The 18110-nt window shown below is 49.3% G+C and overlaps 15 protein-coding genes across 15 annotated transcripts; 8 read left to right on the forward strand and 7 right to left on the reverse strand.

Annotated features, from left to right (window-relative positions):
* Positions 1–4: 4 nt before the first annotated feature.
* Positions 5–1030, forward strand: NEDG_00267 (replication factor C subunit 3/5; the record flags this gene model as incomplete). The annotated part of the gene is made up of 1 exon (XM_067687685.1): positions 5–1030. The coding sequence occupies one exon, from the start codon at positions 5–7 to the stop codon at positions 1028–1030; it is 1026 nt and encodes a 341-aa protein (XP_067545393.1).
* Positions 1031–1067: 37 nt separating this feature from the next.
* Positions 1068–2075, forward strand: NEDG_00268 (uncharacterized protein; the record flags this gene model as incomplete). Its single annotated transcript, XM_067687686.1, has 1 exon — positions 1068–2075. One exon carries the CDS (start codon positions 1068–1070, stop codon positions 2073–2075), a length of 1008 nt encoding a protein of 335 aa, XP_067545394.1.
* A 149-nt stretch (positions 2076–2224) lies between these two features.
* On the forward strand, positions 2225–3019 carry NEDG_00269 (uncharacterized protein; the record flags this gene model as incomplete). Its single annotated transcript, XM_067687687.1, has 1 exon — positions 2225–3019. The coding sequence occupies one exon, from the start codon at positions 2225–2227 to the stop codon at positions 3017–3019; it is 795 nt and encodes a 264-aa protein (XP_067545395.1).
* Positions 3020–3105: 86 nt separating this feature from the next.
* On the reverse strand, positions 3106–4002 carry NEDG_00270 (uncharacterized protein; the record flags this gene model as incomplete). Its single annotated transcript, XM_067687688.1, has 1 exon — positions 3106–4002. One exon carries the CDS (start codon positions 4000–4002, stop codon positions 3106–3108), a length of 897 nt encoding a protein of 298 aa, XP_067545396.1.
* A 245-nt stretch (positions 4003–4247) lies between these two features.
* NEDG_00271 (uncharacterized protein) lies at positions 4248–5894 on the reverse strand (the record flags this gene model as incomplete). Its single annotated transcript, XM_067687689.1, has 1 exon — positions 4248–5894. One exon carries the CDS (start codon positions 5892–5894, stop codon positions 4248–4250), a length of 1647 nt encoding a protein of 548 aa, XP_067545397.1.
* Positions 5895–6239: 345 nt separating this feature from the next.
* On the reverse strand, positions 6240–7193 carry NEDG_00272 (replication factor C subunit 3/5; the record flags this gene model as incomplete). The annotated part of the gene is made up of 1 exon (XM_067687690.1): positions 6240–7193. One exon carries the CDS (start codon positions 7191–7193, stop codon positions 6240–6242), a length of 954 nt encoding a protein of 317 aa, XP_067545398.1.
* Positions 7194–7268: 75 nt separating this feature from the next.
* NEDG_00273 (RuvB-like protein 2) lies at positions 7269–8561 on the reverse strand (the record flags this gene model as incomplete). Its single annotated transcript, XM_067687691.1, has 1 exon — positions 7269–8561. One exon carries the CDS (start codon positions 8559–8561, stop codon positions 7269–7271), a length of 1293 nt encoding a protein of 430 aa, XP_067545399.1.
* Positions 8562–8573: 12 nt separating this feature from the next.
* NEDG_00274 (transcription initiation factor TFIID subunit 8) lies at positions 8574–9095 on the forward strand (the record flags this gene model as incomplete). Its single annotated transcript, XM_067687692.1, has 1 exon — positions 8574–9095. One exon carries the CDS (start codon positions 8574–8576, stop codon positions 9093–9095), a length of 522 nt encoding a protein of 173 aa, XP_067545400.1.
* NEDG_00275 (uncharacterized protein) lies at positions 9079–9762 on the reverse strand (the record flags this gene model as incomplete). The annotated part of the gene is made up of 1 exon (XM_067687693.1): positions 9079–9762. The coding sequence occupies one exon, from the start codon at positions 9760–9762 to the stop codon at positions 9079–9081; it is 684 nt and encodes a 227-aa protein (XP_067545401.1).
* Positions 9763–9859: 97 nt separating this feature from the next.
* On the reverse strand, positions 9860–10726 carry NEDG_00276 (uncharacterized protein; the record flags this gene model as incomplete). The annotated part of the gene is made up of 1 exon (XM_067687694.1): positions 9860–10726. One exon carries the CDS (start codon positions 10724–10726, stop codon positions 9860–9862), a length of 867 nt encoding a protein of 288 aa, XP_067545402.1.
* A 372-nt stretch (positions 10727–11098) lies between these two features.
* On the reverse strand, positions 11099–12253 carry NEDG_00277 (uncharacterized protein; the record flags this gene model as incomplete). Its single annotated transcript, XM_067687695.1, has 1 exon — positions 11099–12253. The coding sequence occupies one exon, from the start codon at positions 12251–12253 to the stop codon at positions 11099–11101; it is 1155 nt and encodes a 384-aa protein (XP_067545403.1).
* A 791-nt stretch (positions 12254–13044) lies between these two features.
* Positions 13045–13824, forward strand: NEDG_00278 (uncharacterized protein; the record flags this gene model as incomplete). The annotated part of the gene is made up of 1 exon (XM_067687696.1): positions 13045–13824. One exon carries the CDS (start codon positions 13045–13047, stop codon positions 13822–13824), a length of 780 nt encoding a protein of 259 aa, XP_067545404.1.
* Positions 13825–13914: 90 nt separating this feature from the next.
* On the forward strand, positions 13915–15639 carry NEDG_00279 (AMP deaminase; the record flags this gene model as incomplete). The annotated part of the gene is made up of 1 exon (XM_067687697.1): positions 13915–15639. One exon carries the CDS (start codon positions 13915–13917, stop codon positions 15637–15639), a length of 1725 nt encoding a protein of 574 aa, XP_067545405.1.
* A 34-nt stretch (positions 15640–15673) lies between these two features.
* NEDG_00280 (uncharacterized protein) lies at positions 15674–16510 on the forward strand (the record flags this gene model as incomplete). Its single annotated transcript, XM_067687698.1, has 1 exon — positions 15674–16510. One exon carries the CDS (start codon positions 15674–15676, stop codon positions 16508–16510), a length of 837 nt encoding a protein of 278 aa, XP_067545406.1.
* Positions 16511–16525: 15 nt separating this feature from the next.
* Positions 16526–18055, forward strand: NEDG_00281 (DNA helicase MCM9; the record flags this gene model as incomplete). Its single annotated transcript, XM_067687699.1, has 1 exon — positions 16526–18055. One exon carries the CDS (start codon positions 16526–16528, stop codon positions 18053–18055), a length of 1530 nt encoding a protein of 509 aa, XP_067545407.1.
* Positions 18056–18110: the final 55 nt, after the last annotated feature.

Below are 18110 nucleotides of genomic sequence, written 5' to 3' on the forward strand. Positions count from 1 at the left end.
TTTTATGCTGGCAGAGAGACACCGACCAGCAACGCTTGACGAACTCTCGCGGCTGCCCTGCTCCGCCGTTCTTAAAGCCTTCAACGCCGACTCTTTTCCAAGCGTCATTTTCACCGGGCAGGAAGGCGCTGGGAAGCGCACCCTTCTCACCGCCTTTATCAGGCACCTGTTCAAGAAAGAGATCCACTACCTCTCATACACCAGCGAAGTGGAAGTCTCGCCCTCAAAAACGGTAGAGGTGGAAATTCTTGAAAGCGATGAGTGCATTGAGACACGAATGATGGGGTATGGCGCCTCCGACAAGAAAATCCTCCAGAAGATAGCCAAGGACATCTCAGCCACCAAGTCGATCAAAGGACTGCTCTCCTCCAAGAACGGGCACCGAACCAAGGTCCTGATCATCCCGGACGGTGAGAACCTTACCCAGGGGGCGCAAATGGCACTTAGGAGGATCATGGAGCAGGGCGCGCACAACTTTAGGATTGTGATTCTCACTTCTTCAGTGAGCAACTTCATTGACGCCTTCAAAAGCAGGTTTCTTATCTGCCGCGTGCCTTCCATGGCCAACCCGCAGATGGAAGAGTGTCTCTCCGACGCCCTAAGAGCAGAAGGCCAAAAGCTAGCTCCAGGGACCCTTAAAGAGATAGTCAGGACCTCCCGCGGCAACCTGAGACGAGCCTTTGCCCTGGCAGAGCTCTCGGTCCTTGCAGATGCCCCAGTTACTGCCGTGGAGTGGGAAACGATTGTTGAAAAGCTCTCAACAACCATCATCTACTCTCCGTCGATAAAAGAGGTGGTCAACGCCCGCGCCACCCTCTACTCTCTGCTGGAAAGACCTATCCCCGGGTCAGTCATCCTATCGGCTCTAACCGAAGCCATTCTTAAACAGGAGGAAAGGATTAAGGTGGCGGCAGAAATTGCTAACTACGCCGCCCAGTTTGATACCAGGCTCCGCGGGGGCGTAAAGGAAATCTTCCACCTAGAAGCCTTTGTAGCCAGGGCCATGTCGATATACATCAACAACAAATAACCAGTAGGGGGATAAAAGCCTGGGCAATAAAAAAACAATGCTTGCACGTGTGGAGATAGAAACCCCAGATGGTCTTTCTCTGTTAAGGTACCAAAACCCAAAACTTCATCTTTCTGCTTCCACCCCAACCTTCTCACTGGTGGAAAAGAAGGATGGGTTAGCCTACAAGGCCTTCTACCTACTCCAGGACGATCAGTACCTGGCCAAACACGTTCTCAAAGAACTGATCAGGGACCTTTCAGTTAGCTCGGATAGTCTCATTCTCAAGAAACACGCCATTGTCTATGCATACATTGACAACTACCTCACCACCAGGAACCCGATCTTCTCAATTCCCCGAAAAAGAAACATCCCCGAGCCTTTCCAGATACAGGGACTCTCAAAGAAAAAGGTCTATGTGGAGGTTGCCGACCAAATCTTCCAAAGAACCCTCCAGGGAAGAACCACGGTCACCTCTTACGGCCAGATCACTACCCGGCCCACCGGGGACGTTGGCAGCATGTCTCTTAAGATCGACTCCCGCTCCCTCTGCGGAATGAAGCACATCCAGTTCAACCCTTCTGTCTGCACCCAGAGAGAGGGCATAACCACCCTTGTGACCTGTCCCTCAAAGGACATGTCAGTTATGGCCTACACCTTTTCCTGCAACGAAGCGGACCTGCCGGTGGTAAAAGTTACTCTGATTGATTCAAAGACCATTGAGGTTCTTCTCTGCTTTGACGAAGGACATGTTCCCGACTCTTTCAAAACCTCGCTCTCCTTCGACTTTGACCCTGGGTTCTTGAGCGTTGAGTGCAAAACAGGGAAGTACGAGTACGTTCCAAACACCAAAACCCTTCTTTGGAATGTTTCTCCAAGCGCCAACACTTCCCTGGTCATCCACTGCACAGAGCCGCACCGGAGCAGTCTTTTGTTCAGGTACAGGTACCTCTTTGCCAAAACAGCTATCTCCAGCGTTCTGGTAAAAAGCCTCTCCTCTGAGGCAGATGAAAACTGGATCAAGTACACCACCCTGGTCACTGGGCTGATCAAGGTGGTGGAGTAGTCCAGCACAATAAAGATTGCCATCGCATCATCGTTTTTCAAAAACTCGCTGAGTTATATACTCGTGCCAGCCTTATTTGATTACGTTGCATTCTTATTTGATTACACTATATTTACTGAAAGAATATTTTAAATACACTGCTGCAAACTATGGCCAATGACAACCCCACCGCTATTCTGAAAAAAGAAGCTATAAAAGGAGGCAGCGTCGTGATAGAGGGCGGGAATGCTGTAATTGGAGGCACTCCACACGCTCTGGACGCCAAAAGCACCTACACAAACAAGCGAGGTGCCCCGTACACGCTTGGAGCAGTTGCTGCGCTGTACTGCACCAGAGAGATGGACCACGGAGAGTATCTGGCAGAGTGCAAAACACACAAAATAGATGCCGTTTCGTTCATAGACAGAGACCGAATTCTCAAAGATCTTTTTGTTCCCCCGGTGGATGATATGGTCAGCGTCTGCCTGCCATCGCAACAGGGCCAGCTCCAGGTCCAGGAACTCATCAAAAGATACCACAAGCTAAAGGAAGGGGGGAGGAGCGGCCCCGAGTACATTTTAGTTCCCAAAACGACTGAGTCGGGGACAAGCGCGGTTATTAAGATGCTTTTATACAGCAAGGAGGCCCAGCACAATGGGGGGCAGGAGGTCGAGCACACTGGAAAAAGGTACAGGGTGGTGGACGAGTGCTCGCAGATAGACTCGCTCAGTCGCGTGGCCGCCGTGTTCATAGATGGCACGCCCTGGCAGTTCAAGGGCTGGCCCAGAGAAATCACTGAAGCCATGAAAACCATTCCTGTCTTCTACCTGTACCTAGAAGACAGCGGGCGGCCCATCCCAAAACTTCCTGAGCAGGTAAGCATCCTTAAAGCCAGCCAAAAGTCTCCAATCACCTCCAAACTCATTTCCACGGCATTCTGGAGCATTTTGGGGCACTCCGTCTAACCCTAGCAATAAAGAGGCCGTTCGTAGCCGTGTTGTAGTGGTGGTTTGGTTGTGAAACGTTTATTGGGTAGGTGTGTGGATGCTTTCTAGTCGTTCTTCGGTTTTTGTGGGGTCTTCGTGGTGTCAATGGTTAGTGTGCCTATGGCCGTGGCAACAAGGAAGATAAGCGTGGACCAGCAAAGAAAGTTCATGTTTCCAATGCCACAGGGGACAATCATCCACCAAATGATGTGGTTGGCCAGTGTGGCAACAACTGCCATGCCTTTAGACAGGTTAAACACTTTCTTGGCCCACCCAGATGCCTTCACACTCTTTGCCTGAAGAAGGCACCATAGGAGGAGGTATCCTCGGTAGCCGCATTCTTTGAAAGTCATGGCAAAAAACAGCTTGGTGCAATCGCCGCCTGTACACGTGGCGCAAATGGTAAGGATAAGCAAATGGGTGGCAAAGAAGACTTGTCGGTGCATTTCCCTAAACTGCGGGAGCATCTGCATATTTATGTACCAGTAGGTGTTCACTCCTGGCGCGTAGTTCCCACAGGTGCTCTCAAGAAAGATAAGGAGCAGGGGAATTCCGAGCCACCTGCACCTTCTACCGCCTGACACCCCCAAGCTAATCAGTAGATTTACTGCTGATATCCCATCAGATGCCAGCATAGATGAAAAAAGAAGATACCACCGGGTGTTAAGCATCCACGCAGTTGCACAGTCGCAGAAGAACATGCACGCGGTGAACCAGCTGGGTGGCAAACACCTGCCAAACGCCCAGGCCAGAAAGTACGGCTTCTCAGCATACGGGTTCTTGTTGATGTACTCGTAGCACTCGGTCATATCGTAATAGGAGTACCTAGAAAGAATTCGGGGTATATCAAGGCACCTGATTGCAATAGATGTGGCTCCAAGCATAGCTCCAAGCACGGCGTTGCTAAAAACACTTCTCATGCCACCCCTTGTCTCTGGTGTTTTCGTGCCTGTGTCACCCATTCGTAAAAATAATATTCAGCCGAGAGATGGCCTAAAACGATTGCCAGGGTCTCTGTCTGGGTCGGGTGAGTACCTGAAAACCCGAACTTAAGGTTCATTGTTCATTCTGGGCTATGGTTCGTGTGAAAGTACTGGCATAAACTACCTTAAAAGGGGCAAAGAGTGGTTGTTTGGTTGGTTTATTAGGCCTGGTCAAAAAGCTATGGGTTAGCATAGCAAAACCCCGTGACTAGGGTGGGTGAACATTATCCGCAGACGTCATACCCCCTCCACACAAGCTTGAACTCGATCTTTCCCTCGCGATTCCTTTCAATCGCACCAGTGCCATCGAGATCAAGCACTGGGGGTTGGCAATGGGTAGAACAGAGTATGGGGTGGCTCTTATCCTTTCTCCAGCACAGTGACTCGTGGCAGGTGGTGCATAGTATATGTCCCATCTCACAGACTATACCAACATACCGAGGCCTTGCCCGGCCAGTCAGTTCAGCAATCTCACTAACTGACTTGTGGCACATAAAGCATTCTGGGTTGGTGTTCTGGGCGGCTACGTTTGAGAGGAAAGGTCTTGGGGTTTGGCCGCTGCTTATGGGAACGACTGTGTCCTTGCTGACGCGTTCCATTTCGCTGTCTAGCTTGCCCTGTTGCCAGGCACTATATGCGTCAGGTGCAATCCAGAGGATGTTTCGGGTATGAAAGACTCTATAGATAGACACGTCGCCTATTTTGAGGTGGATACGGTCAAGTCGTGGTAGGAAAGGCTCAATGCAGATAGCTTGGTTGCTGCTAAGCTTTGGCCTTTGCTCAATAAGTCCTTCAATTTCAACGCTTTCAACTTCTGGGCTGATGCATCTGTCTATCCAGCTAAAGATGTTACTTAGCCCTGCTTCTTTTTTGGTCTTCTTGTCCGCATCTGCATTGCGCAGTGTTAGGCTAAGCTGGTCTCTCACTAAGGCTTTTGCTGGCGGTTTGAGACTCCAAAATGCATCGAAGCGGTGTAAGAAATCAATGGTTAGCCGCAACCAGCTAGCCGAAATAACGCTTCTTGTCTCAGTGACAACGGCGTACCACACCTCGGCAGGCACTGCTAAGAACTCCCAGCTCTTGGCAGCAATGCCTCGCAGTGTTTCAGCAGAAGCTGACACTGGCTTGGCCATTTCACTCAGTGTGAGACAAAACATAACCTTACACTCTTTTAAAAACATACAGTCTATGCTTGTGAGGTTCACCGCATTCCTGATATGTAACTCACATAAAACCAAAGGGTTGAAGGTATCCAGGAATTGAAGACTTGTTATAGTGGGCACATCGCTTATGCACAGAGAAAGCTCACACTTGCTCACGTCAATATGTCCCAGAACCCACCGGATAGAAGACTCTCCCATGTTTTGCAGTCTTAGGTCGGACACCTGAAGCTTAAGGGGGGTTGTTGCTTTGTCAGCTTCTGGATTTATGCCCATTGCAGAAGGCCCCATGTCAATTTGGCTGTCCACCTCCATAGGTTGTGCGGTGTCCGATATGTTTAGGCCCTCGATAACTAGGGTTTCTGTCAAGATAGAGCCCAAAGCTCGAAAGATTTTCTCCACTATCTTTTTGTGCAGCGGCTGATCCACTCGAGGGTCTTTGTTTTCAAGGGTTAAATTCATAAAAGACATTCCCTGGATCATTTGGTCAGGTATGGTTTCAAGGGAGTACCTCCCAATATCAATCTGGCAGTACGACATACTCTGATCCGCTGTCATGTATTTTTGACCGTTCCTGTTACGTGATTGTAGCTTGCAATCTGAAACCTTAAAGAAGTCAAGAGTTTGCTGGGTGTATTGTGCATCTCTATAGATCAAGTCAGCATGTCTAGTTCCACGGACCCACACTGAGGCAACCATGGATGAAAGCATCACCAAGAAAAACCTATTTGTAACACGTGTACAGAACATCATTAGACTGGGGTAAGAATAAAAAATAATAATAGTGGTTCCCAGACTTACCCCTGTCATCCACCCCGTGCCCTGACACAGCCCCTGTCACACGCCAAACTTAAGGTTACACCGACCCCCATCACCTGGAAGCCTGGGAGGTACCCAACCAGGACCAAACCCCTGTAGAGCGAAAACTCGTTTAGAATGTAAGATCTCATCAACATTTATTTGAAAACTTTTGAATTCGTATCAACCTTAATATCTGGTCAGTGAAAATCTTTAAAGCTACCCCAATCTGGAGCTACCCAGACCTTGGACCAGACCCTAGACAATCTTTTTGTTCAGAATGAATGATGCTATCATTGCATTGTCCTGCACCTCCTCGCTGCATCCTTTGGATAGCCGGTGGTCAATTACTGAGAGATCTGCAAGTATTTTGGGCGTATTATGATGCTCTCCGTGTTTAAGGTGCTCTCCCAGGGCGGCAAGAACCTCTTTGCTGCTTATTCCCAAAGACTGCTTCAAACTAACCAGCGCCTCCTTAAGAGACGCGAACCCCTCAATCCAAAGAGCCTCATAGAACGCCGCTATCTGTGCTGGCGCCAAGGTGGTGTAGTACTTCTGAACCACCTCGACTGTGATGCTTGGGTGGAGAGAAAGCCCGTCCAGCATGTTCATCCCTCTTCTCAGATCTCCCCGGGCAAGCGCGCTCACCAGACCGAGCGACTCCTCGCCAATGCATATCGCCTCCATATCTGCAACCTTTTTCAGGTGCGCGCCCATCTCTACCTTGGTAATTGGTGCAAAACGGAAAGGTGCACATCGTGATTTGATGGCAGGAATGATTTTGGTCGAGTAGTTGCAAATGATGAAGAACCTGACATGCTTTGAGTAGACCTCAATTATCCGCCTGAGCGCGTTCTGTGCATCTTTCGTCATTGAGTCTGCCTCGTCTAGAATAATCGCCTTGTGCGGTGACCGCATCCCATGCGTTGAGGCAAAAGCCTTGATTTTCTCTCGGACAACATCTATCCCCCGCTCATCCGACGCATTCAGCTCCATTACGTTGCTCTCCATCTTTGCAAAGACCTCCCTGCATATGGCCTTGGCTGCCGTTGTCTTTCCAGTTCCTGGGGGCCCAAAGAAAAGAAAGTGTGGAAGGCTGCCCTGCCTGACAAAAGCCTCCAAGGCCTCCCTCACCGCTGGATTCCCCGCCAGGTCCTTGAGCAGACGCGGCCTGTGCCTCTCAGAGAGTGTCTCCCTGCTTGCTTGGCTCATAATAAATTTTCTCAGCCAAGGCCCATTCAAGAAGTCTGCTTTATTCCGAGCTACCTAGCACCTAGCACCTAGCACCTAGCTACTGCCCTGGATACACTCTTGCTCTGGAACAAAAAGCTCAGCCAGTGAAGCGATCGTTTCCTTGCGCACAGGCCGCCCAGTTCTCTGGGCAATGATGTCTGCAGCTGAAAGAAGGTTGAACCCATAGCGAATGCCGTACTTAATCGCTAGCTCTACCAGCAGCCCAAGTCCTTCCTCCTCCATGGCAACGTTTTCCTCCCCGGCTCTGTTCCTGACAATCTCTTCCATTTCCTGGTTGCTGTAAGGGTTTGTTTTAATAACCAAAGTCCGTGACAGAAAGTCTCCTGGAATGGCGTACCGCCCCCTGTCCTCGGTGCCTCGGATGGGGCCGTGCTCTTTGCTGGTGGACAGAACCACCAGGGGGGTTATTCTTAGCTCTGTAGCCAGGTTGAGGAAAGAGTAGCACTCGGCATCTAGCATGTGCGACTCGTTGATAAAAAGCACCCCGGACCGAAGAACGCCTCTTCCCTCCTCCACCCACTCTCTCATCGTTGCATCTACATTCTCGCGTATTTCTGCAGGTATCTCGGCACTAGCGTTCATAAGTGAGAGGTAGCCCTGTGTTTTGCTGTTGATGATGTCAATGTCGTGGAAAGTAACCGTGTGTCTCTCCTCCCGAACGGAGAGAAGCTCTCCCTCGGGGCACGGCACAAAGTTGGCATAGGGCCCAATGCTCTCATAGTCCTTGGCCTTGGAAAGACTCCGCCCAAGCTTTTTGATGACCCCGGTGGTTTTGTTCACCCGGATGACGTCTCCGGCCTCCACCCTTTCCTGGTAGAGGTTTTGGACCATTTTCTCGCCCAGTGTAAAGACGCCCTCTGTTTCGGTGGTTTTTAGCGTGATGGACCCGGTACGTCCCGTCTCTCGGCTAACCTGTATGTCAACCACCTCCCCTTCAAGCACGCGGCTGCTTTCCTTCACCTCTATCCCCAGAGCCTCTCTAATTGCCTGGGTGAGCAGCTCCGTTTTGCTGAGCGAGGAGGAGTAGATCTCACTGGCGGTAATGAGCTTGTGGGGAATTCCTGTCTTTTCCAGCTCTTTGATAAACCCCGACACAAGCGCCGACTTCCCCGTGCCGCACGGTCCAGCTAGAAGAATCCGCCCCCTGGGCGTGTTCTGTACCATTTGATTAACCAGGTACAGAGCTTTTCTCTGGCTGTAGTGTCCAACAAGGCCGTCCTCTTTCCTTTCGTTCATGTTTTCGTCTATTCCCAGGCCTAGTATGTGCGAGTGTGCTCCAATTCGCTCGATCTGTGAGAGTGTGTTAGCGCTAATGCGTTCAATCATAAAAAAATTAGAATGGAGGAAAATAAGACCGTCAAGAGCGCAGCCAGACACTGCGTCTCCAGGCTCCTGGCTGACTCTGGGTTTACATCGTCAAACGAGAAGGCGCTTACCCTCCTTAGCAACACTCTTGTGGATTATATCATCTACCTGAGCAGTACTCTGAAGAAGCAGTGCGAAATAGCCCACCGAAGCTCTCCAACGCTTATAGATGCAACGCTGATCCTGAAAGACGTCAAAGACCTCCCCAGCCCCACCAAAACCCTTGAAGTCTTGGTGGAGCCTACCGCCCTCCCCGAAGAGTTCAGGAGCGAAATATGCACCTATGTAGACTACCCCACAAACTACTACGAGTTTTTGCCTCGTTTCCCCCCAGCACACACCTTCAAGAACACCGCAATTAAGCGGCGCGTGCCCGACGACCGGGCCCAGAAGGCCCGGCTTCGCAATGAGCAAACAATAGAAGTGGTTGATAATCTCTTTAATGTTCTGAAAAAAACAGGGAAGGTTCTTAGACGTGCTAACTATCTTTTGTAGAGGCAAATAAAGACGACATTCCTTTGATAAACGCAAACAGGTCCTGCGTCTGTTTTAGGGTGCTGAGTAAGTCTGTGTATTCTGATTCTTCAAGGGTGCACTGGTGGATAACGTAGGTATCACACATTTCAATAACAAAGTTTTTCGGGCGACCGTTAACGGAAAAAATGAAATTAACGCACCCGGTGCCCAGAGGAAGGATTTCAAGCGAGAGCTTCTCTTTGTAGTAGGCTGTTTTTTTCACTGCCTCATCTCTCTCCTTCTCACTGCGCTCTTCCTCTTTCTTCAGGCGCTTTCTCAGGCGAGAGAGCTCGGAGGACTCTGTTTGTAGCTGCTGGGCCATGGCGTGGGCCTTGGCCTTGGAAACTGCAAGTCTTTGTTCAATGGAGATCTGTTCTTCTCTGAGTCTTTGGACCTCTGCCGCTTCGTTCTCTGTTTCCAGCGCCAGTGTTTGTCTTTCCTCAAGCAGCCGGGCGTTCTCTTCTTTTAGTTGGAGGACTGTGGATTGAAGAAGCTCCTGCTTTCTGGATATTTGCTGCTTTTCGTTCTGGTATTTTCGCTGTGTTTCATACGCTGCAGATGCTGTCCATTTTGAGAGGGTCTTGCACCCCTCTACTATCTCTTCTGAGACTTTCTTCACCCTCTGCAGTGCGTCTGTCTCCAGCATATTTAAATTTACAAACAAAAAGGTTCGGTTAGTGCGTTGGTGGGCTAGTGCATTGGTGGGCTAGTGCGTTGGTGGGCTGCTTTATTTAGTGGCCGACCTAGTCCTTTGCACTGTCCTGGAATGCGTTGTGGTAGTCGTCTAGGGTCATTCTTTCAGTCACAAACCTGTTCATTATGGAGCCGTGGGCTGCAGCGAACTGTTGTTTGCTTGCGTTTATGTCAGTGTATGCCTGGGCCTTCTCGCTGGCTGTAAGGTTGCGCTCGTTGCGCAGAATCTCCCTCTGTCTTATCTCAACATTGGCGTTAAAGAAGCTTCTGACTTGCCTAACCCTGATTCTGAACTCCCCAAGTTTTTGGTATATCTTTGGGCTAGCAACAACCTCGGGCCAGTGCAGCATTTTGGTGGCCCAGAAGCAGTACCACTTGCCAACTAGTGTGGGTTGTGGTGTGTTTAGATACTCTTCAAAGGTAATGCCCTGGTTGTATGAGGGGTGTGGTACAAACAACATGTTGGCATGTGTTTTGGCAATGAAGACTATGGTATCTGCCTCGGTACCACGTTCAAATAATAGGGTGTTTTGGCACCACATATGGGTTTCGTTGGTGAACTGTTTGAAGTTTGCGAGTGTTATCAGACCCCGGATATTTTGTCTATCCCCAGTCTTAATTAGGAAAAACTCTTTGTCTTGATCGTTTTTAAGTCTGTTCATTATTAGATCGTTATAATAATACTCGAGAAACCTCAAGGGCGAACATCTTTCATCCATCTGTTTTTTGGGTTCGGGTGTAGTGGGTGTGGGTGTAGTGGGTGTAGTGGTGGGTGCGGGTGCAGTGGTAGGCGCAGTGGGTTTGGCAGGTGTAATAATGGTACCATAGCTGTATGCTGGGATGTGTGTTGGGTTGTGGTACGATAATGAATTGTTGTTGTTGATAAGAGGTGCCTTGTTGTCATTGTTTTTTAGCATGAGATATGTGCTGCCCACAAACCATCCACCTGCCACAGTGCAAACGAGTACAAACAACACCAAGATTGTTATCTTCATTATTTTCCAGCATCTGTTAGGCGTGGGCTGTGTGTCGGGCTCTTCTTCTATTTCACATCTGTGTGTGTTTTGTCTCAGAGCTCTGGGGATAGTAGACTCTTCCCCATCACTATCCCAGTAGCCACCTATACTTCTCTGTGGTGTTCCCCGCAGCACTATTTTTTGGGTTAGTTCGGATTTAGCATTATATCCCTTTGTAAATCAATACCACAACAAACAATTGCCATATATGGGCATGTTCGGGTTTTTGTGGAATTATCCTTTTATTTGTACTTTCTGGGCCAAATGCCACCATTAGCCCGGATATAGTAGTGTTTCGGGATGGATCTTTGACAGCTTTGGTTTCGGTGCTCGGGAGCTGTTAGGTTTGGTTAGACGGTTGTACCACTCCGCCAGACGTTTCCGTGCATCCACGCGGTTTAACGCCTTAACTATCTCCTCTTCTGAATTGATAGTTGTGTTCATACATAATAATGACTGGAAAACCATACACCTGCCTTTGTTTGAGAGCAGTGCGGGGTTCTTATTTGCTGCGGCAACTTCAGTTTTCATTTTCTGGTAAAAGCTACCATATACGGCATCAACATATTGGACTATCGTGGCGAGCTCTTTAAAAAACGTATCCCCTATTTCATTTAGGATGCTTTCTATTGCGTTTAGCTCATCAACACTCGGTTCAAAGCTGTGGATCTTCTCCACGGTGGCTTGACTAGCCACAATCGCAGCCACGTACTTGTTAAGTGTGTCTCTTACCTCCCCACTGAAATAGGGCATGGAGTTTTCGGGCTCACATAAGATGAATATTTCGTTCACGTGATGGGTGACTATGTCTAATGCTATACCCAAGGTGTGCTGGATATCCCCTAGGAGCCAGATCATGTTAAAGTTGGCGGGGGAATAGGCGTGCAAGGCATTGGAGTCGGGTTTGAAGGCCGCCTCTTCTTTGAGAGAAGCAATGAGCGAGGGTGTTATCTGTTGGCGTACCTTCAGATACTCTAGCGACAAGTGTTCTATCGATATGGCACTGAGGATAAAAGAAAATTTGATGCAGTCTGTATACTCTTTTAGGAAATTTTCATTGACCAAAAAGGAATTGATATTGTCGTTATTTAGATCTTGCTGGTTCAGCGCAAAGACAGCCTCGGAGGAGTACGCTAGCCCCATTATACCTGGCCCTATTTGTTTGAAGAAGTGATAGAAGTCTGCACTCAACAAAAGATACTTGTTATCCACAACTGTCACGCCCCAGTACTTCAGCGCCTCAGAATAGATGGGATTAAGTGGTACGGTCGGGTCGAGTGCTATCACATGGTGAATAGATGTTGAACTATGGCCAGGGATCTTGGGCAGTAGATTAAGCATGTCCTCTTTGCTTCGGGGCTGGGCAGAGGCAAACTCCAAAGCCTTGCGTGATATGGGTGCATGCATCACCCTCTTTAACAAAGCCATAGCCTCTGGTCTGTCATTTTCTACCAAGGGCCTGCTGCGGGGCTTGCTGGTGGAAGCCTTGATTTCTGGCACTGGTGGATGCACCGCGCCGCCCAATGGACTGTCTGGGGGGCCTGGGCAGGTACTGTGCTGCCTTTGGGTGATTGTACTTCTGGCAAGATATGTTGCTATGAGTGCCATAGTGGCAAGGACCGGGGCTTCTGGATTGGCAACTCTTTCCTCTGGTGTGGCCGAGGAGGACGGTTGGGTGTTCAATGGGGTCTCTGGTAAGTCGCATAGTTCACCCGTCTTCTTGCCCGCACTGCTAACCAACAAGAAACGGGTTGTTATTGCGTATGCAAATAGGTTGCCACTGAAAAGTTTTATCCACCCCCATTTTCTCTTTCTTAAATGCACCGCACTTGGCGATTGATATGACAGATGCTGATGCTTGGGTTGATCAGGTTCTGCCTTAAATGCTTGCTATCCAGGGCACTGCGCCATAAAAAGAGTTCGGGATATAGCAAAAGACTCGCCAGCCCAAAACCTGGCAAGTGTGGTGGTGTGGCTGTCCTGTGGTGTAACCTGGCATCTGGCAAGTAGTATACCCTTGCCCAAAACTATCCAGTACCCCAAACACTTATGCAGATGTACTTTCTTCTTCCATTCATATTCGCATCTTTTTACTTCTGAGCCAATTACAAACCCTAACACAATATTTAATCTGTAAGTGTTGGAACAAGTACCAGAAATATTCCAATTACCCTGCCCAAAAACACTCAGCCCAAAACAAGACATTCTTGGTCAGCAGAATGACAGACACTGCCAACTACCACTGCAGCACCACTCCAAAGTTTTTCATCCTTGAAAAAGAAGAGATGACCAATAACAGCTGCTGCAAAACAGAGCAAAAGCGGCTAGTTAAGGAAGAAAGCAAAAGCAGTTGCATCTGCTGCGGAGACCATCCTTCTGTAAAGGTGTTCCAGTCTGCCTTCTGCCGAGAGTGCTTTGTTGCTAAGTTTAAGAAGAACTTTTTCTGCGAGGTAAGGAAGTCACTCAGCCTCACCACCAGAAAAGAGAAGCAGGTGCTAGTGGTTCTCGATGGAACCATTCCCTCAGAAGTCCTCCGGTCTCTTGTTGAGTCTAGCACCTCTGCAATGATAACGTATGTTTTATGGTCGGTGGATGAAGTAGAGCAAGTGCTTGGGGTGCCTCTGCCAAGCCCAAGCATCTACGATACCGTTGCAGCAATAGAGAAGTATGCGGCCACCAACGACTATGACGCAGTGCTTTTGAGCAGCTACTCCATTGAAGTCGCTGAAACACTTCTGAAAATGATTAGCTCGGGAGAGATTGACCGGTACAACGAAGTGTTCCGGGGAAAGAGCGCGCCTTTGTGCTACCCCTTCTACTCATCCTCCTACAAGTCGATTCTCTACTACTACGTTGCGGCAGGTCTGCACCAGCAGAGCACACGCAAACACACAAAAAGACAGGAGGCCAAGAACCCGCACCAAGTGCTGCTTAGACAGCTTCTGAACACCTCGCCCTCAAGCATCTTTAATCTGATAAAAACACAGCAAAAGATATAGAACGGGAATGGCAGGTGCGATATAAACACAGCCCAATCTAACCCAAAAAAGCCAAAAGCTCTTATTTACCCAGGTTTCTTTTTTTGCACCATGAAGAAGAATGATGCACCCAGAGACAGAGAGCTCCCACAAATGATTGGGCTTCTTTTGAAAGCATTGGAGCTTAGGAAGAAATACATGCGCGTCTCTCTCCAGAACAAAAGATGGCAAAGCAATCTTCCAAAAACGCCACTTTCCACTGTTTACACGGAAGAGGGCTTTCAATTGGAGGGGGATACGGTAGACATCCCAACGGCAGAAGACTTCTTCAATGATGTGGAGCTAATTAGCAAGCTTGTCCACAACGGGCCATTAAAAACCTTTTGCTTCCAAAGACTTGAAAATCTAGAGCTTCAGTTTAAAATGCATGTAAACATGCACTCGGGGCAGGAGCGTGCCGAGCAAAAGACCATTTCCTCCAAGGACATCTACACGGTAGTCAAGGCCGACACCCACATCCACCACTCAGCATCTATGAACTCGAAAAAACTGCTCCAATTTATCAAGAAAAAGCTAAGAGAGTCTCCCAACGACATTGTGCACAGAGGATCGAAGGAGTACACTCTGCAGAGCGTGTTTCTTCAACTGAATAAAACAAGCGACAATCTTTGTGTTGACAGTTTGGACACGCACTCAAACCTAGATACTTTCCACCGATTTGATAGGTTCAACTCAAAGTACAACCCCTACGGCCTCCCACGGCTGAGAGAGATCTTCCTGAAACACGACAACCACATTGATGGGGCATACCTTGCAGAAATCACCAAAGAGCTCATTGAAGAAACAGAAGACAAAGAATACCTGAAGTGTGAGTGGGGGATTTCCATTTATGGAAAGAAAAAAACCGAGCTGGCCATTCTTAGCGAGTGGTGCAGCAGATACGCCATTGCAAGCAGCAGTGTTGGGTGGTACATCCAGGTGCCTCGTCTGTATGGGCTGTTCAAAGGGTATGCACAGGTTACATCCTTTGCCGAGTTTCTCTACAATGTCTTTTCTCCGATCATTGAGGACTCAGAGGATCTTTCAACCAACCCAGCCATTACCGCATTCCTTCAGACGGTGGGGGGCCTAGACTCCGTGGATGACGAAAGTGTTAAAGATAAGAAAAACGACCTGGAAAAGGCATCGCCCACAAAATGGACCCACGACGACAATCCTCCATACTCAGCGTATCTCTACCAGATGTTCTACCACATTTGCATCATTAACCGGGTGCGCGCCTCCCGGGGAAAGAACATTTTCATCTTCAGGCCGCACTCCGGCGAGTCCGGGGACACAGAACACCTTATTTCAGCCTTCCTCACCGCCCAGAGCATTGCCCACGGCGTCAAGCTCCGAAAATCGCCTGTTTTGCAGTATCTCTTCTATCTCTGCCAAATAGGCATTTCGATGTCCCCACTGAGCAACAACTCGCTCTTTCTTGACTACAAAAAGAACCCTTTCCCCCAGTTCTTCAACCGCGGCCTGAACGTCTGTCTTTCCACCGACGACCCCCTACAGTTCCACTACACCCGAGAGCCCCTGATGGAGGAGTACAGCATAGCAGCACAGATATGGAAGCTTTCCTCGTGCGACCAGTGCGAGATCGCAAGGAACAGCGTGCTGATCAGCAACTTTTCCAAAGACCTGAAAGAGTCCTGGATTGGAGAGTACCAAAAAGATGGGCGGCTAGTGAACGACCCCTCCAAAACGAACGTTCCGCCCACACGCTTTGAATACCGCGAGCGGCGCATCACTGAGGAGTACAAACTACTGGGAAAACACGTCCTCCAATAAATCAAATGTGTAATTAATGTTTGCCTTAGTCGCAATGGAGTGTACAGTCAACACGGAAGAAAGGATCTACATAAGAAAGCACCATGTTGTCTGCCACACCCTCTGCGGGCACATGGTTAAGCTGCGCACCAAGAGGCCTCCGTTTATAAATCCGGAAGTGTCCATAAAATACAGCCGGTACCTTTCCGAAAGAATTGGAGCCCACTATGTGCTGAAGCGAAGACACGCGCAAATATCCAAAGACTGCAAGATCATTCTTGAGCGCATCACGATGAAGAAGCTCTGCACCACCGGGATTCTCATGGAGAACCTTAAAGCCACCCCGTACCTGAAAATGCGCTTGGGGAGCAAGCAGAGCGAGTGTCTCTGCACGCACTGCAAGAACAAGATAGAGGGCGTGCCCGAAGAGCACAGGAACCTGGACATATCAACCGAGTCTAGCAAGGGGACGTACTCCCCCGAAGACTTTTCCGAGATTATTGGGAAAATAACGGCCAAGGAAAACATCTTCCAGAAAATCAAGCACCTCCAGAGCGTCTACGACAAGTACGGCCAAGAAACGGTGCGCTGGCTGCACACCAGGTTTTTCGGGTGCTACCGCATCAAGGAAAAAAGAGCAGGTATTAAGCCCTTTGTGCTTAAGGGCCAGTGGACCCGAGAAAAGGCCCAAAAGTTCTTCTACTCGTACAAAACCGCCCAGTCGCTTAAAAACCTCTCGTTTTTCATCAACCTCCACCCCGAACAGACACAGAGCCACATAGTGCACAAGGATAGAAAAATCTTCTACACCTTGAAGATCTCAAAGATAGATTTGCAGCCCAGGGCCCAAATGGAGAAGTATGTTAAAAGATGCATTAGCACCGCCCAATAAAAACTCTGCACACCTATGGAGGAAATCGACATAATGGAAGAGTACGCCAAAAATCCACTTTCTCTTCTGGGGCGCCTCAACGAAATAGCTGCAGGCACAGCAGCCGAGAGAATCAAGCACCTCCCCACGGCCTTTGACCTTGACGCCTTCCCCTCGTCAGCCCACTGCAACAAAATAGTCAGCGTCTATGGGACGGTGCTAAAGCTTGGGTGCATTAAGTTTAGGCGAGAGAAGGAGAAAAGAGTGGACTACCAGGAGATAAGAATCCAAGAAAGAAGCAACATCTACCTCCCACAAACCATCACCGTTCAGCTAGAGAACGATTTGGTTGACAGTTGCAAGCCAGGGGAAGTGCTCCGAATTTCAGGTATAGTGAAGATTCTGTGGAACCGAGTCAAAGTGGCCCAGCCGATTGACTGTGAGTACACCATCCTGGCTCTTTCCGTGACCAAGCAGGTCCCAATACCCCCGCACGACGCCATTCTTGACCCAGAGGAAGAGTACGCCATTCTTATGGAAACGCTCAAGAACATGGCTCCCAAGATGGTGGGGTGCCTGGAGAGCAAGCTTGGCCTGCTCCTGTGCGCGATTGGAGGACAGGGCAAAAAAGAGGAGCGCCCCAAAGCCGCCGAGCACAGCACAGACAGCACAGAGCACAGCACAGAGCAGCTCTACAAAGAGGTGGAGGCACAAAACAGAGCCTCTTCACACATTCTGCTGGTAGGAAGGCCTGGATCCGGAAAGAGCGAGTTTCTCTCATTTGCATCAAAGATATGCACGCCGTCCGTTCACGCCACAGGCACAGGGTGCACATCGGCCGGCCTTACGGCCTGTGCTGTCCGTGAGAACGGGGACTGGGTGATTGAGCCGGGAGCCCTCCCACAGGCCGACCGAGGCATTTGCTGCATTGACGAGTTTACACAGCTGAAGAAAGAAGACAAGTCTTCCATCCTTGAAGCTATGGAGCAACAAACGGTAACTGTGGCCAAAGCAGGCATTCTCATGCGCCTGGAAACGAGGTGCACGCTTGTTGGCGCAGCAAGACACACAGCCAGTGAAAGAGAGTCGATTCTTCCCTCGCTAAAGCTGCCCCCGCCGCTGGTCAGCCGCTTTGACCTTATTCTCTCGCTGGATAGTGAGCTGCCACCCGACACAGAGGTGGCCAGGGGCATCATTGAGAGGGAAGCAGACACAACAGCAGCTGCATATGTTCGGGAGGTGCTTAGGAGGTGCAAGGGAGCATCAGTTGTTATGACAGATGCGTGCAAAAGCATCATTGGGAAGTACTATGAGAGACAAAGAAGGGTCAATCCTTCAGTGACGGTTCGTGCGCTAGAAAGCCACATTAGGCTATCCGAGGCCCATGCCAAGCTGATGCACCGAAAAACGGTGCTGGAAGTAGATGCGCTAATAACGGCGCTTCTTCTTGACGTAAGTCTTTCTACCACCCGGCTCTGGAAGATGTATGCCCTGAACCATCTACTCCCCAGGTCTGCCGACTTCTTATTGGCGCTAGACCATGTCAAGAAGGATCTTTTAGGGTAGCACCACCCAAAAGCCTCAAAAGGTCACCCAAACCACAAATAAACCCTTTTTATTC

Source organism: Nematocida displodere (assembly GCF_001642395.1).
Source record: "Nematocida displodere strain JUm2807 chromosome Unknown 1, whole genome shotgun sequence".
Lineage (NCBI taxonomy): Eukaryota > Fungi > Microsporidia > Nematocida > Nematocida displodere.